At 40.5% G+C, this 20,682-nt stretch overlaps 2 protein-coding genes across 3 annotated transcripts in view; both read left to right on the top strand.

Annotated features, from left to right (window-relative positions):
• The window catches only part of si:ch211-199f5.1 (protocadherin-8), a 9,717-nt gene extending 7,611 nt beyond the window's left edge, over positions 1-2,106 (top strand). Inside the window, exon 3 of the mRNA XM_067444723.1 lies at positions 1,202-2,106. Within this exon, the coding sequence (XP_067300824.1) occupies positions 1,202-1,512 (311 nt within the window). The 3' untranslated portion in view covers positions 1,513-2,106. The remainder of the gene's footprint in view (positions 1-1,201) is intronic.
• A 1,739-nt stretch (positions 2,107-3,845) lies between these two features.
• Positions 3,846-12,440, top strand: cnmd (chondromodulin). Of its 2 annotated transcripts, none has more exons than XM_067445143.1 (7): positions 3,846-4,127; positions 4,219-4,353; positions 7,224-7,316; positions 7,389-7,463; positions 8,994-9,150; positions 9,760-9,911; positions 10,918-12,440. In XM_067445143.1, exons 1-7 carry the CDS (start codon positions 4,095-4,097, stop codon positions 11,137-11,139), a joined length of 867 nt encoding a protein of 288 aa, XP_067301244.1. In that variant the 5' UTR covers positions 3,846-4,094; the 3' UTR covers positions 11,140-12,440. The 2 variants fall into 2 exon arrangements, with proteins under 2 accessions (XP_067301244.1, XP_067301243.1); XM_067445142.1 differs by having other exon boundaries at positions 10,915-12,440.
• Positions 12,441-20,682: the final 8,242 nt, after the last annotated feature.

Genomic DNA, 20,682 nt, shown 5'->3' with positions numbered 1-20,682 from the left:
AAAAACGGACACGCCACGCAGCCGAGACGCTCACGGCACGCTTGCAGTGTGTCCCCGGCCTAAGTTTACATATTTACATTTTCACAGTTTTCTCAGAAGTCTAAGTTTACATCTGGAAATGTTGACAGTTTTCTTGGAATTCTAAGTTTACTTCACAATTAAAAAAAAAAAATTCTCAGAATTCTAAGTTTGCATCTCACAAATGTTGATTTTTTTCCCCTTAGAATTCTAAGGGTGTACTCACACTAGGCACGGTTGCCATGAACCGGGCCCGAGTACGATTGTCCCCCCTCCCCACTCCCCCGCTGGCCTGCACTCACATAGGGTTTCAGCATTCGTGTCGGAGCACGCTTACGTCATTATGGTGCGGCGGTTTGGGGTTTCAGCATCCGTGTCGAAGCACGCTTACGTCATTATGGTGCAACGGTTTCGGGATTAACAGGAAGAGCGGCGCTCTCTGAACACAATGGAGTCCATTGCTCTGTTTTCTTTGTGGATAATTTTGTGTCGTTTGGTCCACAGCCCTCTCACAGCCTGTTGTTAAACAGATGTGTCGCCTTAATGGTGCGAAAATGTTCACGTAATCGTGCTGCTTGTATTATGAGGTTTGCAAGGTACCAGCTGAAGTGCAGCAAGGATTTGCAGCTTTGATTACGGACTCCAGCACGGTTAGCGCTCACACTGCATGCGAACCGCGCCCGAGTCCAACTGATCCATGCTCTGGCCCACCTCTTCCAAGCGGGCCAGGGCCGGCTAATCGAGCCGCGCCCGGGCACGGTTCGGAGCACTCACACTAGTCAAACGAACCGTGCTTTGGTAGTCAAACGCACTCGGGCACGGTTCAAACTGGCTAGTGTGAGTACACCCTAAGTCTACATCTGGATATGTTGACATGTTTCTTGGAATTCTAAGTTTACTTCACATTCTTCACGTTCTTCTCAGAATTACATCTCACAATTCTGACTTTTGTCCTGGAATTCTGACAATTAAGCAGAAATGAGCTTCCGTGCAGGCTGTGCTGAATTGATTTAAACAGTGTCTTCCGTAGAACTGCTTTACAGCTGAAGCTGAATGTTTCATCATTGATTCTTCTATTCTCCTGTTTATCCCAGTGAAGCTGCTGTGAAACGATCTGTACTGTATAAAGGCTGACTGGACTTGACCTGATGTGTAGTAATCAGTATGGAATGGTGTTTTCCAGGTCTGTGGGCCTGCACCAGTGAATGCAGGATCCTGGGCCATTCTGACAGATGTTGGAGCCCGTCTGTCAGCAGAACCAGTGGCAGCAGTAACACCAGAAATCTCTCGACATTCTCAAGGGCGCGGAGCAGCTACGACACACAGACGGCCCGAAGCGTGGCCTTGCACAGCCTCACAGAAGATCAGCAGAGTCAGTACGATTACATCCACATCTGCTCTCCACAGTCACAGAGACGAGATGCTGAAGATAAAGATGGACAAGAGTTCACACACACCTCTCACAGTCCCGGGAGATTTACAGATACAGCCTGACACACTCAAGCTCATGCTACAAAAAAATGCTCTTCTTACTCAGTTTTTTTGTCTTGTTTCTAGTCCAAACATCTAAAAATTCTTAAAACAAGAAGTATTTACTAGACAAGCAAAAGTAATTGTTTCAGTTTGGGGAAAAGTAACTCAGAGAGAGTTTTTGCTTAAAATAAGATAAATAATCTGCCAATTGGGTGAGAAAAATAATCTTAATTCAAACAGAAAACAAGCAGTGTTGGAGAAAGTTACTTTGAAAAGTAATGCGTTACAATATTGTGTTACTCCCTTAAAGAGTAATTAATTGCGTTTTTTAGTTACTTTTAAGAAAATTAATGCATTACGTTACTTTAGCGTTACTTTTTTTTCACCTGGGCTGGGATTTTGGGATATTACAATATCGGGACAAGAGAGCTGTCAGTCAATAAATGGGAAATCAATGTAAATTGTGTTACTTAATTGAAAAAGTGATATTTTGTTGTAAATTTTAAAAGTAATGCATTACTTTACTAGTTACGTGAAAAAGTAATCTGATTACGTAACTCAAGTTACTTGTAATGAGTAACCCCCAACACTTTTTTCTCACCCCATTGGCAGATTATTGATCTTATTTTAAGCAAAAACTCTCTTCATTTAGAGTTATTTTTCCCCAAAACAAGACAATTACTTTTGCTTGTCTAGTAAATACTTCTTGTTTTAAGAATTTTTAGATGTTTGGACTAGAAACAAGACAAAAATACTGAGTAAGAAGAGCATTTTTTGCCGTGTTTTATCTCTGACTGCATTGATGTTTTGTATATACAAAGTATATTTTTTAACGATATTACCTGTTTTACTCATGGCATGTTTTGGATGATTATAATGTGATTGTGTTTGTCACTTTGGTCGCACACATCAAATGTTGTTTTTTTAAGCTACAAATGTTACCCCTTTTATAATATTTACTTACACAAGTTGTTTCTTTCTACAAAATAAAAACATGAGAAATAAAATAAGTTATGATCAAATCTACAGTGTTTTTGTATCCTTGATGAAACCTGTGAAAAGTATAAATGCAATTTATGATCGTAAGTCCTTTTGATCTGAACAATTTCCCGGTCTGCAGTGGTCAGTATCTATCAAAAGTGCTCCAAGGAAGGACCAGTGGAGAACCGGCCACAGGGTCATGGGCGGCCAAGGCTCATTGATGCACGTGGGGAGCGAATAATGTTAAATTGTTGGGTCATAATGTTATGCTTGGTTTGAATTGTACCAAATGAAGAGAAGTCAAAGCATCATCACATTTTTCTGATGAGTTGCTGCTAGATGAATGTCCAGAAAGAGCTAAAATCCAGACCAAGAAGAAGCTCGAATATGAGATTTTTCATCTGTGTCACATTTGAATCATTCTCTTATACACCATGTCTTGTTTATTGTTATTTTGACATGCAAAATAGTCATGAGAATGACTTTTGACTACTAGTGCACATAAAAGTGACCCTGAAGCACAACACCAGTCATAACAATATTTAACAATCTGGAATGTGAGGGTGCAAAAACATCTAAATATTGAGAAAATATCCTTTAAAGTTCTCCAAATACACTGCAAGAAAATGCTCTTCTTACTTCGTAATTTTGTCTTGTTTCCAGTCCAAATATCTAACAATTCTTAAATCAAGATGCATTTACTAGATCAGTAAAACGACATTAGATATTTTTTCTTGTTTTTCGGGGAAATAATATAAAAATGAAGAGAGTTTTTGCTTAAAACAGGCAAAATGATCTGCCAATGGGGTGAGGAAAATAATCTTATTTCTGTTCGGGACGGAAACAAGAAACAAGATTTCAATCAGAAATCAGATTATTTTTCTCACCCCATTGGCAGATCATTTTGCCTGTTTTAAGCAAAAACTCACTTCATTTTGATATTCTCCAGACAACAAGAAAAAATATCTAATGTCGTTTTACTGATCTAGTAAATGCATCTTGATTTAAGAATTGTTAGATATTTGGACTAGAAACAAGACAAAAATACTAAATAAGAAGAGCATTTTTTGCAGTGTATTTGGAGAACTTTAAAGGAGATTTTCTCAATATTTAGATGTTTTTGCACCCTCACATTCCAGATTGTTAAATATTGTCCTATCCTAACAAACCATACATCAATGGAGAGATTATTTATCCAGCTTTCAGATGATCTATAAATCTCAATTTTATTTTAGTTTTTAGTTTTGTTGTCAAGGGTCACACATTAGATTAGATCTAACCCTAAAACTGAAGAGCATTCCTTTACTTTGTTGAATTTAATTTAAAAAAAATGTTCTTTTGAAAGCCATCGTGGATTTACAGTAGGAGTGAATTCTGGCCTGTTGTTGGCTGTCAATTTACATGAATTCATTTAAAATGAGCATGAATCGTCTAAATCGTCTGTCTCAGCCGTATGTTTTCTCAAGCCACTGAAAATCCTCGGGGAGGAATTCCAGTCTTGAGTTTCTCCGGGATCTTGTTTATTTTTCCTGAATTTTTCTTCTCTCTCACCTACATGAGAGAAACTCGAGAGAAGCTGCAGAAAGTCACAAAGCTTTGCTTTCAGTAGATGCAAGAACACCATGGAGGAACCATCAGAAAAAGTTCCTGTTGAGGTAGATGACGTGTCATTTTACCTTTAAACATGGCATCGATTCGCATTATAACTATTATTCTTCATCTATGTCTGTATGTGTGTTGAATTAGGCTTACAGTAGCTTGAAGCCCGGAGGATTTCTGCGTCTCAGAAGGACGGCGTTCGTCGTCTTCATCGCCGGGGCCGTGCTGCTGCTTTTCGGAGGCATTGGAGCCTTTTACCTGTGGAAAGTCACAGAAAAAGAAGTAGGTAGAGTCTCCCATTTTGATCAAAATTAGTGCAAATTCAGCTCTCTACACAAAAATATGACTTTTGTGAGTGTCTCATAAACGGAAATTGAAGTTGAACTTAAAGTCAACCCACACTGCAAAAAAATGCTCTTTTTATTATCAGTCCAAATATCGAAATATTCTTAATAATCTTATTTCTGATCGGGATGGAAACAATAAACAAGATTTCAATCAGAAATAAGATTATTTTTCTCGCCCCACTGGCAGATCATTTTGCCTGTTTTAAGCAAAAGCTCACTTCATTTAGATTTTATTTTCAACAAAACAAGAAAAAATGTGTTTTGTCGTTTTACTGATCTAGTAAATGCATCTTGATTTAAGAATTCTTAGATATTTAGGCTGGAAACAAGACAATTACTGAGTAAGAAGAGCATTTTTTGCAGTGCAACACAAGAAAATCAAGGTGGAATGAATTTACTGCAAAGATGCTGCTGAGCAATGATGAAAACATTTTACTATTTGTTATTCTTGATGTTGAGCAAATTGTTCTGTGTTTTGGGTTTAATTTACATGCGTGCATTCATATGGGGAATTCTGTAACGCTGCTATATTTTTAATATTCTGCTTTGCATAATCACTCAGCACACAGTTTTGCCCAATGCGCTGTAGAACGGCATCCTGATGCAATAGTGCAGACGTGTCGATATTTAAAGCACACATGCAATGAGTTTGAGCCTGAAGTGAAAATATTTAAATAGCAGTTTGTCTCAGCAAAGTGTCAGGAGTGATCAATAAGGCGGGCTGTGTTTGCATTCGCAGCCATCAGTGTGCATTGATTTTAGGCACCTCTGGAATCCCCAAAAAACTCCTGCAGGTTAAAGACGGCAAACAAAGAGGTCTGTGTGCTGGGTTATAATCACGCAGTGTTAAACAGAGCAGCATGCACCGCTTCCCAACAGAAGCTGAAACGACCTGCAGCAAGTAATTCAGGAATATTAGGCTTTACATGGACAAAAGCAGTGGGTTGCTTCAGGCAAAATCTGTTAAACGCATATCACACAATAAATGTATTATTAGAACAATTAAACTGCAAAAAATGCTCTTCTTATTTAGCCACTTAAACTCCGAGGACCTGTACAGGTACAGGAATGACATTGTCATGTATATACTTTCAATGTTAAGTGTCTCTGGAGGAGCTCTGACCTCATATGTGGGACCATTAGAAAGCTTAGAGTCTCTTCTTTCTGGAGATATGCATCACTTTGGCATTTGTTTAACACAAAGTAATGTATTTACACTAAATTACTCTGGTGCCATTTCCGCCTGGATTTGGCCGACCCAAATTGAAAAGCCTCCCATACACACATACAGTGGTCTCTAGGTTCAAAATGTTGGTGTCATTTTACAGGAAACCCTTTAAAGTTACATAAAACACTGCTAAAAGTCATAAACATGTAAGTATATGTTGTCTAAACTGTTATAAGCCCCCCAAAAAATAGGCGCTTTTTGATTTTTTTATATAAATTCATTTTTGAAAGTGTAACTCAGGCCATGTGTGCTTTAGGACCCTGCAGACAGTTTGGGCTGCTCCCTGCATATATAATTAATTTAATGACACAATAATGATAAGGGGGAAAGGGGGAAAAGGGGTGAAGGGGGGGGGGGCATCCCTTCTGACCCATTTGAGTAAATCTGGCATCATCATATCACAGACAAACTTCTGTTTTCCACTATTTTCTGAGTTTAGTGGAAGCAGCCCAAACTGTCTGCAGGGTCCTAGAGCACGCAGGGCCCGAGTTACACACTTTCACAAATGAATTTATATATTTGATTATATATTTGGGGGGTTATCAAAGCTTAGACAACATATACTTTCATGTTTATGACTTTTAGCAGTGATTTATGTAACTTAAAGGGTTTCCTGTAAAATGACACCAACATGTTGAACTTAGACCACTGTATGTGTGTATGGACCACTGTATGTGTGTATGGACCACTGTATGTGTGTATGGACCACTGTATGTGTGTATGGACCACTGTATGTGTGTATGGACCACTGTATGTGTGTATGGACCACTGTATGTGTGTATGGACCACTGTATGTGTGTGTGGACCACTGTATGTGTGTGTGGACCACTGTATGTGTGTATGGACCACTGTATGTGTGTGTGGACCACTGTATGTGTGTATGGACCACTGTATGTGTGTGTGGACCACTGTATGTGTGTATGGACCACTGTATGTGTGTGTGGACCACTGTATGTGTGTGTGGACCACTGTATGTGTGTATGGGAGGCTTTTCAGTTTGGGTCGGCCAAATCCAGGCGAAAATCCCAAAAAATGCTCTTGGAGTTTAATCGGTTTATAATTCTGTCTTGTTTCCAGTCTAAATATCTAAAAATTCTTAAATCAAGATGCATTTACTAGATCAGTAAAACGACATTAGATATTTTTTCTTGTTTTTCGGGGAAATAAAATCTAAATGAAGAGAGTTTTTGCTTAAAACAGGCAAAATGATCTGCCAATGGGGTGAGAAAAATAATCTGATTTCTGATTAAACCTTGTTTCTTGTTTCTGAACAGAAATAAGATTATTTTTCTCGCCCCATTGGCAGATCATTTTGCCTGTTTTAAGCAAAAACTCTCTTCATTTAGATGTTTTTCCGCAGAACACAAGCAAAAATATCTAATGTCGTTTTTCTTAACCAGTAAATGAATCTTGATTTAAGAATATTTAGATATTTGGACTAGAAACAAAAACAAAAAAACAACTAAATTAGAAGAGCATTTCTTTGCAGTGTGGCATTTGTTCAGTCAATAATTCCCACAGTTTGGAAGCGTTTTCTCCTCGCAGCTGTGCATGACAGTGTGAGTTTTGTATGACAGGTGATCTACAGCAGGAACATCGATATAAAGATGACAGAAGATTACTCCGAAGCTTATGGCGGGAAAGTTGTGGAAGTTCAGGACTTAAAAGCAGTGAGTGGTCCACAATAAACCTGCTCAGCATATTTCAGAGCAATTCCTGAAATAACGTTCCGCTTTTCACAGGGAATTACAGCAGTCAAGATTCCTGGAAGAGAGAAGTGTTACATCAGATCCCAGGTCAGACCTGAGCAGCCTGAGGTGAGCGCTGCACTCCTCTATACCGGTCTCATTATTAGGATCGTTAACTGTAAAAGCCATCCGTTTCTCTGGGTATTTAGAGGTTATTCTGACAGTATCACTTTTTCATGAAATTACTGTCTAAAAATACATGTTCATAATGTTTCATAAACTGACAGGTACTTGAATAATGTACAGGTAAATTAGACACTTGGTTAAATTAGGATAAAAACCTTTATCGAACTAAATGAAAGGTAGTTAGCTATAATCGAGTCTACGAATAAACAGCTGAAGTGTGTAATCACGCCCCATACCTTTCGACACACCCCCTACCTTTCGTCACGCCCCTTACCTTTCGACACACCCCCTACCTTTCATCACGCCCCTTACCTTTCGACACACCCCCTACCTTTCGTCACGCCCCCTACCTTTCGTCACGCCCCCTACCTTTCGTCACACCCCCTACCTTTCGTCACGCCCCCTACCTTTCCACACGCCCCCTACCTTTCGTCACACCCCCTACCTTTCGTCACAGCCCCTACCTTTCGTCACGCCCCCTACCTTTCCACACACCCCCTACCTTTTGACACACCCCCTACCTTTCGTCACAGCCCCTACCTTTCATCACGCCCCTTACCTTTCAACACGCCCCCTACCTTTCCACACGCCCCCTACCTTTCGTCACACCCCCTACCTTTCCACACGCCCCCTACCTTTCGTCACACCCCCTACCTTTCCACACACCCCCTACCTTTCCACACGCCCCCTACCTTTCGTCACGCCCCCTACCTTTCGTCACACCCCCTACCTTTCCACACGCCCCCTACCTTTCGTCACGCCCCCTACCTTTCGTCACACCCCCTACCTTTCGTCACACCCCCTACCTTTCCACACGCCCCCTACCTTTCGTCACACCCCCTACCTTTCCACACACCCCCTACCTTTCGACACACCCCCTACCTTTCGTCACACCCCCTACCTTTCGTCACGCCCCCTACCTTTCCACACGCCCCCTACCTTTCGTCACGCCCCCTACCTTTCGTCACACCCCCTACCTTTCCACACGCCCCCTACCTTTCGTCACACCCCTACCTTTCCACACACCCCCTACCTTTCGACACACCCCCTACCTTTCCACACACCCCCTACCTTTCGACACACCCCCTACCTTTCGTCACGCCCCCTACCTTTCGTCACGCCCCCTACCTTTCGTCACGCCCCCTACCTTTCGTCACGCCCCTTACCTTTCGACACACCCCCTACCTTTCGTCACGCCCCCTACCTTTCGTCACACCCCCTACCTTTCGTCACGCCCCCTACCTTTCGTCACGCCCCCTACCTTTCGACACGCCCCCTACCTTTCGTCACGCCCCCTACCTTTCGTCACGCCCCCTAACTTTCGTCACATCCCGACCTAACCCTAACCCTAAACCCTAACCCTAACCTAACCCTAACCCTAACCCTAACCCTAACCCTAACCCTAACCTTTCGACCTACCTCTCGAGTGTTTGTTTTTTAGTGGTCAATCTTCAGTGTTTTAATTTCCAATAGGAGGAAGACAGTGTGGCAGTAAAATCTGATGTGGCGCCTCTGGTTTGGATTGCATCTGAAGAACCGGTGAAGGACAACAGTTTTCTGAGCCCTGAGATGCTGCAATTCTGTGGAGATCTTCCCATTTTTTGGCATCATCCTGCAAACTACTTAATGGGTACTTCATATTTCTACTAAATAAAGAACAATGATAAAGTTCAAGGTAACACTATGATAAAGTATTGTACGATTAATAGTTTTGTACGAGACATGTAATGTCATTCATCAGGACGATACATTGATCCCAGTTGGGATATTTAATGCAGTTAGACGTGACCATGACATTCATGATTCGGATCGCGAGTCAAACTGCTGAAATCACGTGACTTTGGAGATCCGAATCATGAATCAATTCACTGACTCATAACGGTTCGAAGCTTTGTTCTGAAATCGGCCATCACTATATAAGTCGTTATTTAGTGTTTTTGCGCACTAACTCTATTCTGGCCTCTTCATCAATGATTGTAGAGCCGCTGTAGTGAGATGGGCTTTGTAACGACGTCTTTAGTGCCTTTATGGGTCTTGAGAGAGGAAATGACATTGGTGTCAATGAAGGCCTTTCTGAGCCATCGGATTTCAACACTAATATCTTCATCTGTGTGTGAAGATGAGCGGAGGTCTGACGGCTTGCCAACCACAGGAGGAATTAATCACAGAGTTTACATTTCAGGCTGAACTAACGCTTTAATGCTGCTTATCTTCATTCTCAATCTGGCTATTTCTAAAGCATCAAGGAAGAGGAGAAGTGTGGCGCGAGTGAGACGGCAGACTACGGGTGGATTAAACCGGCAACAGACGAGACGTCGAAACTCCACGAGTTCAGTCCGACAGAACGAACGGCCAACGACGCCCGAGATTAACCCTGAGAACCCTTATCACGTGAGCAAAGCCTTATGTTTTCAACACTGATAATAATCATAGATGTTTGTTGAGCATTAAATCATCATTTTATGCTGCGTTTACACCAAACGTGAATAGAGTGTCAGGAGCGAATGATTTCCATGTTAAGTCAATGGAACAGCATGTTGACGCGCGTCTGGAGGTCCCGCACCGCGATGGACGCGATTCCCTGTGTTTTGTGCAATTCACACGTTTTAAACCAAATTCGTGTCTGATGCCCGAGTTGAAAAATCTGAACTTTTGCGTCAATTCGCGGCGCGTTAACCAATCAGGAGCCTGCTTGCTGCTGTCACGTGGTAAAGTGACGTGATGAGAAACCCTGCATATAATTAAAAATACTGTTATTTTATCATTTAATGTTGTTTTAATGCTTTTCAGTTGATAATGTAGTTGTTTAAAGCTAAAATATGTGGTTTATTTATAAAGACAGCGCCTATTTAAAAAGAATACTCTTGCGTTTTTGTAGTTGTGAGCTCCAGGCGATCAGCGGGCGCTCAGCGCTCGTTAACCCCGGCGAGAGAAGCCTTTCCTGGGCCGGTCCTTCTGGCGTTTGCCGCCGGCTCGGATGGCTCTGTAGAGGCTAAACATGACACATCATTTGTCTTGTGTGCATCTAATGGACGATCTGTGGTCTGATGAATCTATTGTTGCCTACCAAATCATTTTAACTGAGGGCAAAGTGAAGTTTCATAACTTTGTATATGTATGTGTATATGCATGTGTGAAATGAAAAGAGCAGAGTGGTGTTTATGACACATTTCACATGGATCTCCTTGAATGAGTGTCCATTTCGCTTCCAATGTTCGATTTCTACGCACGCCCAATTTGCTGCGGATGCACGAATGGATTCAAAATGTTCACGTGTAAAACTAGACGTGATTTTGATGCTCTATTGGCGTTGTGAACGCAGAATTAAAATGATTTCTGAAGGATGATGTTGATGTTGATGATGCTGAAAATCTATTTCCCCTCCTCTCTCCAGCAGAATCAGGAGGGTTCGGAAAGGGAAATGGTTTTCGATCCCATGTTGGACCACCGTGGGATTTGCTGTACCGAATGCCAACGCAGTTATACCCATTGTGAGCGTGTGTGTGAGCCACTTGAGGGATATTGGCCCTGGCCCTACAACTACCACGGATGCCGGCAGGTCTGCAGGGTCATCATGCCATGCCGCTGGTGGGCGGCTCGTGTGATGGGTCTCGTGTGAGGCCGTACGAGCTACAATTAGGTATTTTCAACAATAAAAAGTGACTCAAAGCTCCAATGTAACCAGAAAAATGTCAGACTTGGATGTGTTTTCATATACAGAACTAATAAACACATAACTAGCACTAGATGAGAATATGTAGTTTTGAATAAAAGTGTTTTTAAGAATATCAAATATGCTTTTTGAATGATATACACTTAACACGCTTCTACACTGCAAAAAAAATGTATCTTCTTACTAAGTAATTTTGTCTTGTTTCTAGTCTAAAAATCTAGCATTTACCATATAAGTAAAATGACATAAGATATTTTTTTTTCCGTCCCAAACAGAAATAAGATTATTTTTCTCACCCCATTGGCGCCTTTTTTTTTATTTAGCAAAAACTCACTTCATTTTGATATTTTTCCCCAGAAAACAAGAAAAAATATCATATGTCATTTTACTGATCTAGTAAATGCATCTTGATTTAAGAATATTTAGATATTTAGACTGGAAACAAGAAGAAGAAAAAACTAAATAAGAAGATCATTTTTTTGCAGTGTACAGTATTTATTAATCTTAGTAAATGTTAATTTCTACATTAGTTAATGCTCTGTGAACATATGTATTAACTTAGAAAGATTAATGAATGCATTGCATTAACTAATGATAACCAGTGGTGAGGTGAGGTGTTTTATTATTTCTGAGCCAGAGAAACGTGCTCTGAGTTTAGTCCACAGTTTGAAAACCGTCATTCAGTTTGCAGTTCTGTAAGTGGAATTACATCTTTAGCTTTACATGAACAACTACATGAAAACGAATATCCGCATCGCATTGATAAAATGCAATCTGTAACGTACGCCTCCGGGCAATTAACACGTTTTTTAACTTAAGTCATCTGTGTTTTAAGAGTTGCAACCTAATTTTACAAAATCCTCTGCGTGGCATTAATAACTCATTAAGCGTAGGATTGGTTTGCTATGAAATAAATAAGATAAGACAGTAATCGTTCAGCTAATCCATGAATTAACTCACTGAGATATTAAATGGTGTGTGCTGTGAGAGAAACCCCTTCTGAGCTTTTCTTAAAGGGTTTAGGGCATGTTTAACTTCCCTCACGCAATATTTTCAGGTTTGAAATCTGGGGTGCATTTGCAAATGAACAAATTAGGGATTCTGACACACTGAACACACATGATGTATGATGTAAAATGAAGCAGAAATGCAAGCATTTTTTTGTACAGATGGCCAGATTTTCATCCATCGCTCAAACTGTGATGCTGATAATAATATATGTATTAAAGCCTTGCATTTTCCCTCTCACCGACCACAAGGAAATCTCTCTCATCATCTTAAACTAACATGAGTTCTGTGCTACAGTCATCTAAATAAAATATGATATTTCAAATGTAAAAACAACCGTATCCACTTGAATAATTTGAAGGTCGTCTAGTCTCTGTCTTCATTTATTTATTTATTATTCATTATTTATTGTTGTTCCTGCAAACAGGAAGGACAGGAAGTTCCAAAAGCAGCAGGAGTGATTTAGATTTAATGATGTATAAAACACATTTCAAAGAGCTTTCTGTGGCCGTGACACGATCACACTAACCAGGAGGAATCCTCCGTTGATGTTTCAGTCACCAGCGTCGTCTCAGTGGGGAAACATGAGCCACTCTACAGGAAACCAAATTGACTTTGGCATGTAGTGTCTGAGAATGTCCATGTCAGAAGTGAACAAACTCACACTGCCTTCAGCAAATGTTCAGACATTTTAGCATTATGCTTAGACAGGAGATTTTTTCTCAAAGGAGTTGAGGTTTATGTGCAGCTCTATTTTTTATGCACTAACGGATATTTTGAGAAGTGCATTGATTTTCTCCTTCTGACAGGTTCATGACCTATTCAGAGTAGACGAATGCTGACGCCTAACGAGTGCACATTGAAGATATAATACAAACCCCATTCCAGAAAAGTTGGGATACTGTACAAATTGTGAATAAAAAAGGAATGCAATAATTTACAAATCTCATAAACTTATATTTTATTCACAATAGAATATAGATTACATATCAAATGTTGAAAGGGAGACATTTTGAAATCTTGCCACATATTGACTCATTTTGGATTTCATGAAAGCTACACGGTCCAAAAAAGTTGGGATAGGTAGCAATAAGAGGCCGGAAAAGTTAAATCTACATATAAGGAACAGCTGGAGGACCAATTTACAACTTATTAGGTTAATTGGCAACATGATTGGGTATAAGAAGAGCCTCTCAGAGTGGCAGTGTCTCTCAGAAGGCAAGATGGGCAGAGGATCACCAATTCCCCCAATGCTGCGGCGGACAATAGTGGAGCAATATCAGAAAGGAGTTTCTCAGAGAAACACTGCAGAGAGTTTGAAGTTATCATCATCTACAGCGCATAATATCATCCAAAGATTCAGACAATCTGGAACAATCTCTGTGCGTAAGGGTCAAGGGTCAAAACCAAACCGGATGGCCGTGATCTTCAGCCCTGAGACGGCACTGCATCACACACAGGAATGCTACTGTAATGGACATCACAACATGGGCTCAGGAATACTTCCAGAAAACATTGGTGAACACAATCCACCGTGCCATTCGCCGTCGCCGGCTAAAACTCTACAGGTCAAAGAAGAAGCCATATCTAAACATTATCCAGAAGCGCAGGCGTTTCCTCTGGGCCAAGGCTCATTTAAAATGGACTGAGGCAAAGTGGAAAACTGTTCTGGGGTCAGACGAATCAAAATGTGAAGATCTTTCTGGAAAAATGGGACGCCATCCGGACTAAAGAGGACAAGGACAACCCAAGCTGTTCTCAGCGCTCAGTTCAGAAGCTGATCTCTGATGGTCTGGGGTTCATGAGTGTGTGTGGAATGGGCAGCTTACACATCTGGAAAGGCCATCAATGCTGAAAGGTCTATCCAAGTTCTAGAGCAACATCTGCTCCATCCAGACGGCGTCTCTTTCAGGGAAGACCTTGCTCTCTCCAACATGACAATGCCAGAGCACACACTGCATCAATTACAACATCATGGCTGCGTAGAAGAAGGATCCGGCACTGAAATGGCCAGCCTGCAGTCCAGATCTTTCACCATTAGAAAACATTTGGCGCATCATAAAGAGGAAGATGCGATAAAGAAGACCTAAGACAGTTGAGCAGCTAGAAGCCTGTATTAGACAAGAATGGACAACATTCCTATTCCTAAACTTGAGCAGCTCGTCTCCTCAGTCCCAGACGTTTGCAGACTGATATAAAAAGAAGAGGGGATGACACACAGCGGGAAACATGGCCACGGCACAACTTTTGTGAGATGTGTTGATGCCATGAAATTTAAAATCAACTAATTTTCCCCTTAAAATTATAAATTTTCTCAGTTTAAACATTTGATTTGTCATCTATGCTGTATTCTGAATACAATATTGAAATATGAAACTTCCACATCATTGCATTCTGTTTTTATTTAAAATTTGTGTAGTGTCACAACTTTTTCGGAATCGGGTTTGTATATAGGCCTATGGTATATGTGATATAGGCTATATAATTAAATTGGTAACACTTTAGTATGGGGAACACATTCACTATTAATGACGACTTCTGCCTCAATAAACTCCTAATTTACTGCTTATTAATAGTTAGTAAGGTAGTTTTTGTAGCGTTTAAGTTTAGGTATTGGGTCGGATTAAGGGATGGAGAATAAGCTCATGCAGAATAAGGCATTAATATGAGCTTTAGAAGTGCTAATAAACAGACAATATCCTAGTAATATGCATTATCATAAGACACTAGTTAATAACTGAACCTTAAAATAAAGTGTTACCATTGAATTAAGTATGGTTAAATGATGTTTAAAGTTCAATTATGAAACAGTTTTCAGCGTTGAGAGCGTCAAAATGTTGAGCTGTTTCCATTCAGGAGAGACTAAAGTTATAGCTGTCATCAACACTAATCTCACATAATGAAATAATCTACTCTCATATCAATGTTCATGTACATTTATTAATAAGCAGAGTCAGTGCATGAGCCCTGATATGTGCTATACACTGAAAAAGGTTTGGGTATTAATAATCTTATTATATTGAAAAACAAGAAACAAGATTATTTTGCTCACCCCATTAGCAGATCATTTCACCTGTTTAAAGCAAAAACTCATTTTGATTTTTTTCCCCAGAAAACAAGCAAAAATATCTGATGTTGTTTTACTGATCTAGTAAATGCATCTTGATTTAAGAATATTTAGATATTTAGACTGGAAACAAGACAAAAATACTGAGTAAGAAGAGTATTTTGTGCAGTGTATGATCCCTTGTATCATATGTCTAGCATTTGTGACTCTCTCTCTGGATGTACACAACAGGGATGTTATCATTTTGGGATAGAATGAGAAATGTGGCCTGTTTTTCGCCGGCCTGTGATGATTACGGCGCTTTCAGAGCTGATATGACAGTCTTTCCGTAGGCTATATAATATTAATCCAGCACCCACGCCTGCCAGACGCACTTAAAAGAAGGTGACAAGCGTGACATATCCGGACCTCCTGATGATCGTGGACATTAAAGGAGCCCCGCGGAGAGCCTCAGTGCGCTGTGAGGACAGGACTCGGCACTTACACTTCTTCACGGACATTAAAAGAAAATGAGAGAATGTAGGACAGGTTTTCTTACCTGACAGTGAAGTGTGAGGAGGGAGACTCATCCACGCCTGCACTGCAGAAAATGCTCTTCTTCCTCAGTATTTTTGTCTTGTTTCTAGTCCAAACATCTAAAACAAATTAAAACAAGAAGTATTTACTAGACAAGCAAAAGTAATTGTCTTGTTTTGGGGAAAAATAACTCAAAATGAAGAGAGTTTTTGCTTAAAATAAGATAAATAATCTGCCAATCGGGTGAGAAAAATAATCTTGTTTTCTGTTTGAGTTAAGATTATTTTGCAGAGGACGGATGGAAAGATGGCTCTTCTGCTCAATGCATCCACAAACATGTGTCAGATTAAGATCAAATCAGTTACGGCCTATTTAGACCTTTCTGAAACATAAAAATCAAGAAAGTTATCGATTTGGAACAATCCAGAGAGCAAACGCTCATTCAAACTGCACAAAGAACTTAGTATAAAATAATAACACTGCAAAAAATGCTCTTCTTATTTAGTAATTTTGTCTTGTTTCCTGTCTAAATATCTAAATATTCTTAAATCAAGATGCATTTACTAGATCAGTAAAACGACATAAGATATTTTTCCTTGTTTTGTTGAAAATCAAATCTAAATGAAGAGAGTTTTTGCTTAAAACAGGCAAAATGATCTGCCAATGGGGTGAGAAAAATAATCATGTTTCTTGTTTCTGTATACTAAATAAGAAGAGCCTTTTTTTCAGGGTTGTTATTCCCACTTGTTTACATTTAAATGTGAAATAATGCAACACGCGAGGAACTCGAGCAGTTCTGATGCGTCTTCACGCTGTGATTTTAAGTAGAATGCATTTGTCGTTGCATGTAAAAGAGCCGTGAGCGCGTTCTTTGAAACGTTTTGTTTCTTTTGCCTTCGGATCCTGGTCTCTTGAGTGTGTGTGTGTGTGTGTGTGTGTGTGTGTGTGTGTGTGTGTGTGTGTGTGTGTGTGTGTGTGTGTGTGTGTGTGTGTGCTCCAGCCACTGGTCCAGGCTCTCGGCCAGCATCTCTCTCTGAGCCACAGGCTTCTTATCATGGAGTCCAGCCTCACTTTCAGCCCGCATCCGTCTCGCTGTGCTCCAGAAACAGATTTGAGGAGGCAAAGACCAATGCAAAACGTTTTGTGTGTGTGTGTGTGTGTGTGTGTGTGTGTGTGTGTGTGTGTGTGTGTGTGTGTGTGTGTGTGTGTGTGTGTGTGTGTGTGTGTGTGTGTGTGTGTGTGTGTGTGTGTGTGATGGGTAGGTTTAGGGGCAGTGTAAGGGGATAGAAAATATGGTTTGTACAGTATAAAAAACATTATGCTTATGGAATGTCCCCAAATGTCGCAAAAACAAATGTGTTTGTGTGTGTGTGTGTGTGTGTGTGTGTGTGTGTGTGTGTGTGTGTGTGTGTGTGTGTGTGTGTGTGTGTGTGTGTGTGTGTGTGTGTGTGTGTGTGTGTGTGTGTGTGTGTGTGTGTGTGTGTGTGTGTGTGTGTGTGTGTGTGTGTGTGTGTGTGTGTGTGTGTGTGTGTGTGTGAATGTGATTACTGTTTAGTTTCTAATAACAGCTTATTTTTGATGGTTCTGCAGTCATTCCAATCTCTCTCTCGAGGCTCCAGGGGCCCGTGAGAGCCCGTCAGGCCCCGGGAACAGAACAGACAGCTCTCTGTGCCCCCCCCACACACACACACACACACACACACAGGCTGGGATTCCTGCGGCTCCTCGTCTCCGCTACACCTGGGCACTCCAGAGCCTTTAACCACGTGTGAGGAAAGCAATATTTCCCAGAGGTGGCGAAGCGGCTGAATGGCCTCCTTCATTTATTACACTTCACTTAAACAATCATGATCTTACCAAACACGCATCTAATCAACCTTTGGCTTAAAGGAACACTGCACTTTTAAAAATAATAGTCTCATTTCCCACGTCCCTTAGAGTTCAACAGTTAAGTTTCAGTGTTTCTGAACCCATTCAGCCGATCTCTGTATCTGGCAGCAGCACTTTTAGCATAGCTTAGCATACATCAATGAATCGGATTAGACCATTAGCATCACGCTCGAAAACGATGACCAAAGACTTTCAATATTTTTCCTGTTTAAAACTTGAATCTTCTAGAGTTACATCGTGTACTAAGACCAACGGAACATGAAAAGTAACAATTTTTTTTAGACAGATATGACTAGGAATGAATTTTTCATTCCTGCATAATAATCACAAAACTTCGCGGCCGTCCCATGGGCGCAACTTTTCCTTTTTCGTTAGCACCACCTAGCAACCACCCAAAACACCTTAGCAACTGCCTAGCAACCAACCAGAACACCTTAGCAACCACCCAGAACACCCTAGCAATGCCCTAGCAACCACCCATATTACCTTAGAATCCGCTTTTCTATTCTTGACGCATATCATCGGAAAGGTCTGAGTCTCAAGGTTTCATATTTGGCGATTGTTTTGTGATGGAACTGACATTTGGACAGAAAAAATGTACAGAAAAATGCTTTTAAAAAACAATTAATGGAATGTGGATGACATCCGGTGGCTGTTGTTGGTCCTTCGCCTAAATAAAATCTCATGGGGACTTTTTTTTTGCGATATCAACTTCAAATTTGGCACACAACTTGGTTAGATATATAAGTCTTTGATTTTATAGTGCTTTAAGCGTAAAATTTTTTTGTAAACATTTTATGTGTATGTGTGTGTGTGTGGTAATCAGAGCTGCTAACATTGAAGCTCCGCCCTCTTACTGAAACTGGGCGGGAGCAGCAGCTCATTTGCATTTAAAGGGACACACACAATAGCCCCCAAAAAGACAATTTTAACATGCTATAGAATTTATCTGTGGGGTATTTTAAGCTGAAACTTCACACACACACACACACACACACACACACACACGTTGGTCTATGTGGTTTACAGGGACTCTCCATAGGCGTAATGGTTTTTATACTGTACAAACCCTATTTTCTATCCCCTTACACTGCCCCTAAACCTACCCATCACACACACACACTGCCCCTAAACCTACCCATCACAGGAAACATTCTGCATTTTTAATTTCTCAAAAAAACATCATTTAGTATGTTTTTAAGGCCATTTGAATTATGAGGACATTTGATATGTCCTCATAAACCACATTTATAGTGTTATACCAGTGTAATACCCATGTAGTTATACAAATTTGTGTCCTCATAAACCACATAAACAGGCTCACACACACACACACGCACACACACACACACACACACACACACACACACACACACACACACACACACACTTATTTAACATCTTAAGGAGCATTATAGGAGCCCATTAAGAGCCCTTTTCCAGCTTGTGCCACTTCATATTCAGCCATGAGAAACCCTTGAGAACGCTCCTCCTCAAAGTCAAACCTCCTGTGCCGGATTAACAACATGTGGCACAAACAGGTGAGAAGCCAATAAGAGACAAGCATTCTGGCCAATAAGAGACAAGCATCCTGGCCAATAAGAGACAAGCATCCTCTGGCCCTCCAACCAGCATCTCCGCTGGCAGACCTGGCTCTGCTCGTGTGCCGCCAGCAGACAAACACACTATAGATCAGGTAATCATCACGAAACCACCAAACATGTGCTGATCCCAGCATACAACCAGTGAAAGACTCAAATATTACATATACGGGTCAAAATCCTCCATCTTTCTTCATGCCAAAACTCATTAGGATATTAAGATCATGTTCCATGGAGATATTTAGTAAATGTGCTGTAAATATATCATAATGTATCATTAGCTGTAAGAGGCACTGCTGAGGACTTTAACGGAGATTTGGATGTTTTTGCTCCCTCATTCCAGATTTTCAGATATTGTCCTAATAAACCATCATCAGTGAGAGATTATTGATTGAGCTTCAGATGATCTATGCATCGCAATTTCATAAAACTGACCCTTATGACTGGTTGTGTATTGTGCAATGATGATTGACAGATGAACAAATCAACCTTCCTCTAAAGCCGGATGATCATATTTGACACTCGTGATCTTTATAATAATGAAATATAATCATATAATAACGTAAGCTGAAATATTACTACACTCTAAAAATGTTGGGTTGTTTTAACCCAATGTTGGGTCAAATATGGACTAACCCAGCGATTGGGTTGTTTTAATCCTGCAATTGGTCTAAATATTTGATTAAAAAAACCCAATTGCTGGGTTAGTCCATATTTGACCCAACATTGGGTTGTTTTTTACCCAGAATTTTTTAGAATGTAACAACATCAGAGTTATTCTTTACCAGCAGACAGTCGTGAAGCTTGAGCTGAAGGAGGACACCTCAGAAGTTGGTCATTTAGAGCCTTACACTCTAAGAAATGCTGGGTTAAAAACAACCCAAGTTGGGTTGAAAATGGACAAACTGTTCCAATGGACAATTGTTCCAATGGACAACTGAAAATGGACAAAAATATTGGGTTGTTTTAACCCAACGATTGGGTTGTTTTAACTCAGCAACCAATTCACTGCGTTAAAACAACCAATTTACTAGGTTAAAACAACCCAACCACTGAGTTAAAACAACCCAACTGCTTGGTTAAAAAAAAACAATCGTTGGTCTAAAACAACCAAACCGCTGGGTTAAAACAACCAAACCGCTGGGTTAAAACAACCGGATTGCTGGGTAAAAACAACCCAATCCTTGGGTAAAAGCAAACCAACCGCTGGGTTAAAACAACCCAATCCTTGGGTTAAAACAACCCAGCCGCTGGGTTAAAACAACCCATTTACTGGGTTAAAACAACCCAATCCTTGGGTTAAAACAACCCAATCCTTGGGTTAAAACAACCCAACAGCTGGGTTAAAACAACCCAATCCTTGGGTTAAAACAAACCAATCCTTGGGTTAAAACAACCCAGCCGCTG

Source organism: Pseudorasbora parva, chromosome 5 (assembly GCF_024679245.1).
Source record: "Pseudorasbora parva isolate DD20220531a chromosome 5, ASM2467924v1, whole genome shotgun sequence".
Taxonomy (NCBI): domain Eukaryota; kingdom Metazoa; phylum Chordata; class Actinopteri; order Cypriniformes; family Gobionidae; genus Pseudorasbora; species Pseudorasbora parva.
This window is presented reverse-complemented; position numbering and strand designations above follow the sequence as displayed.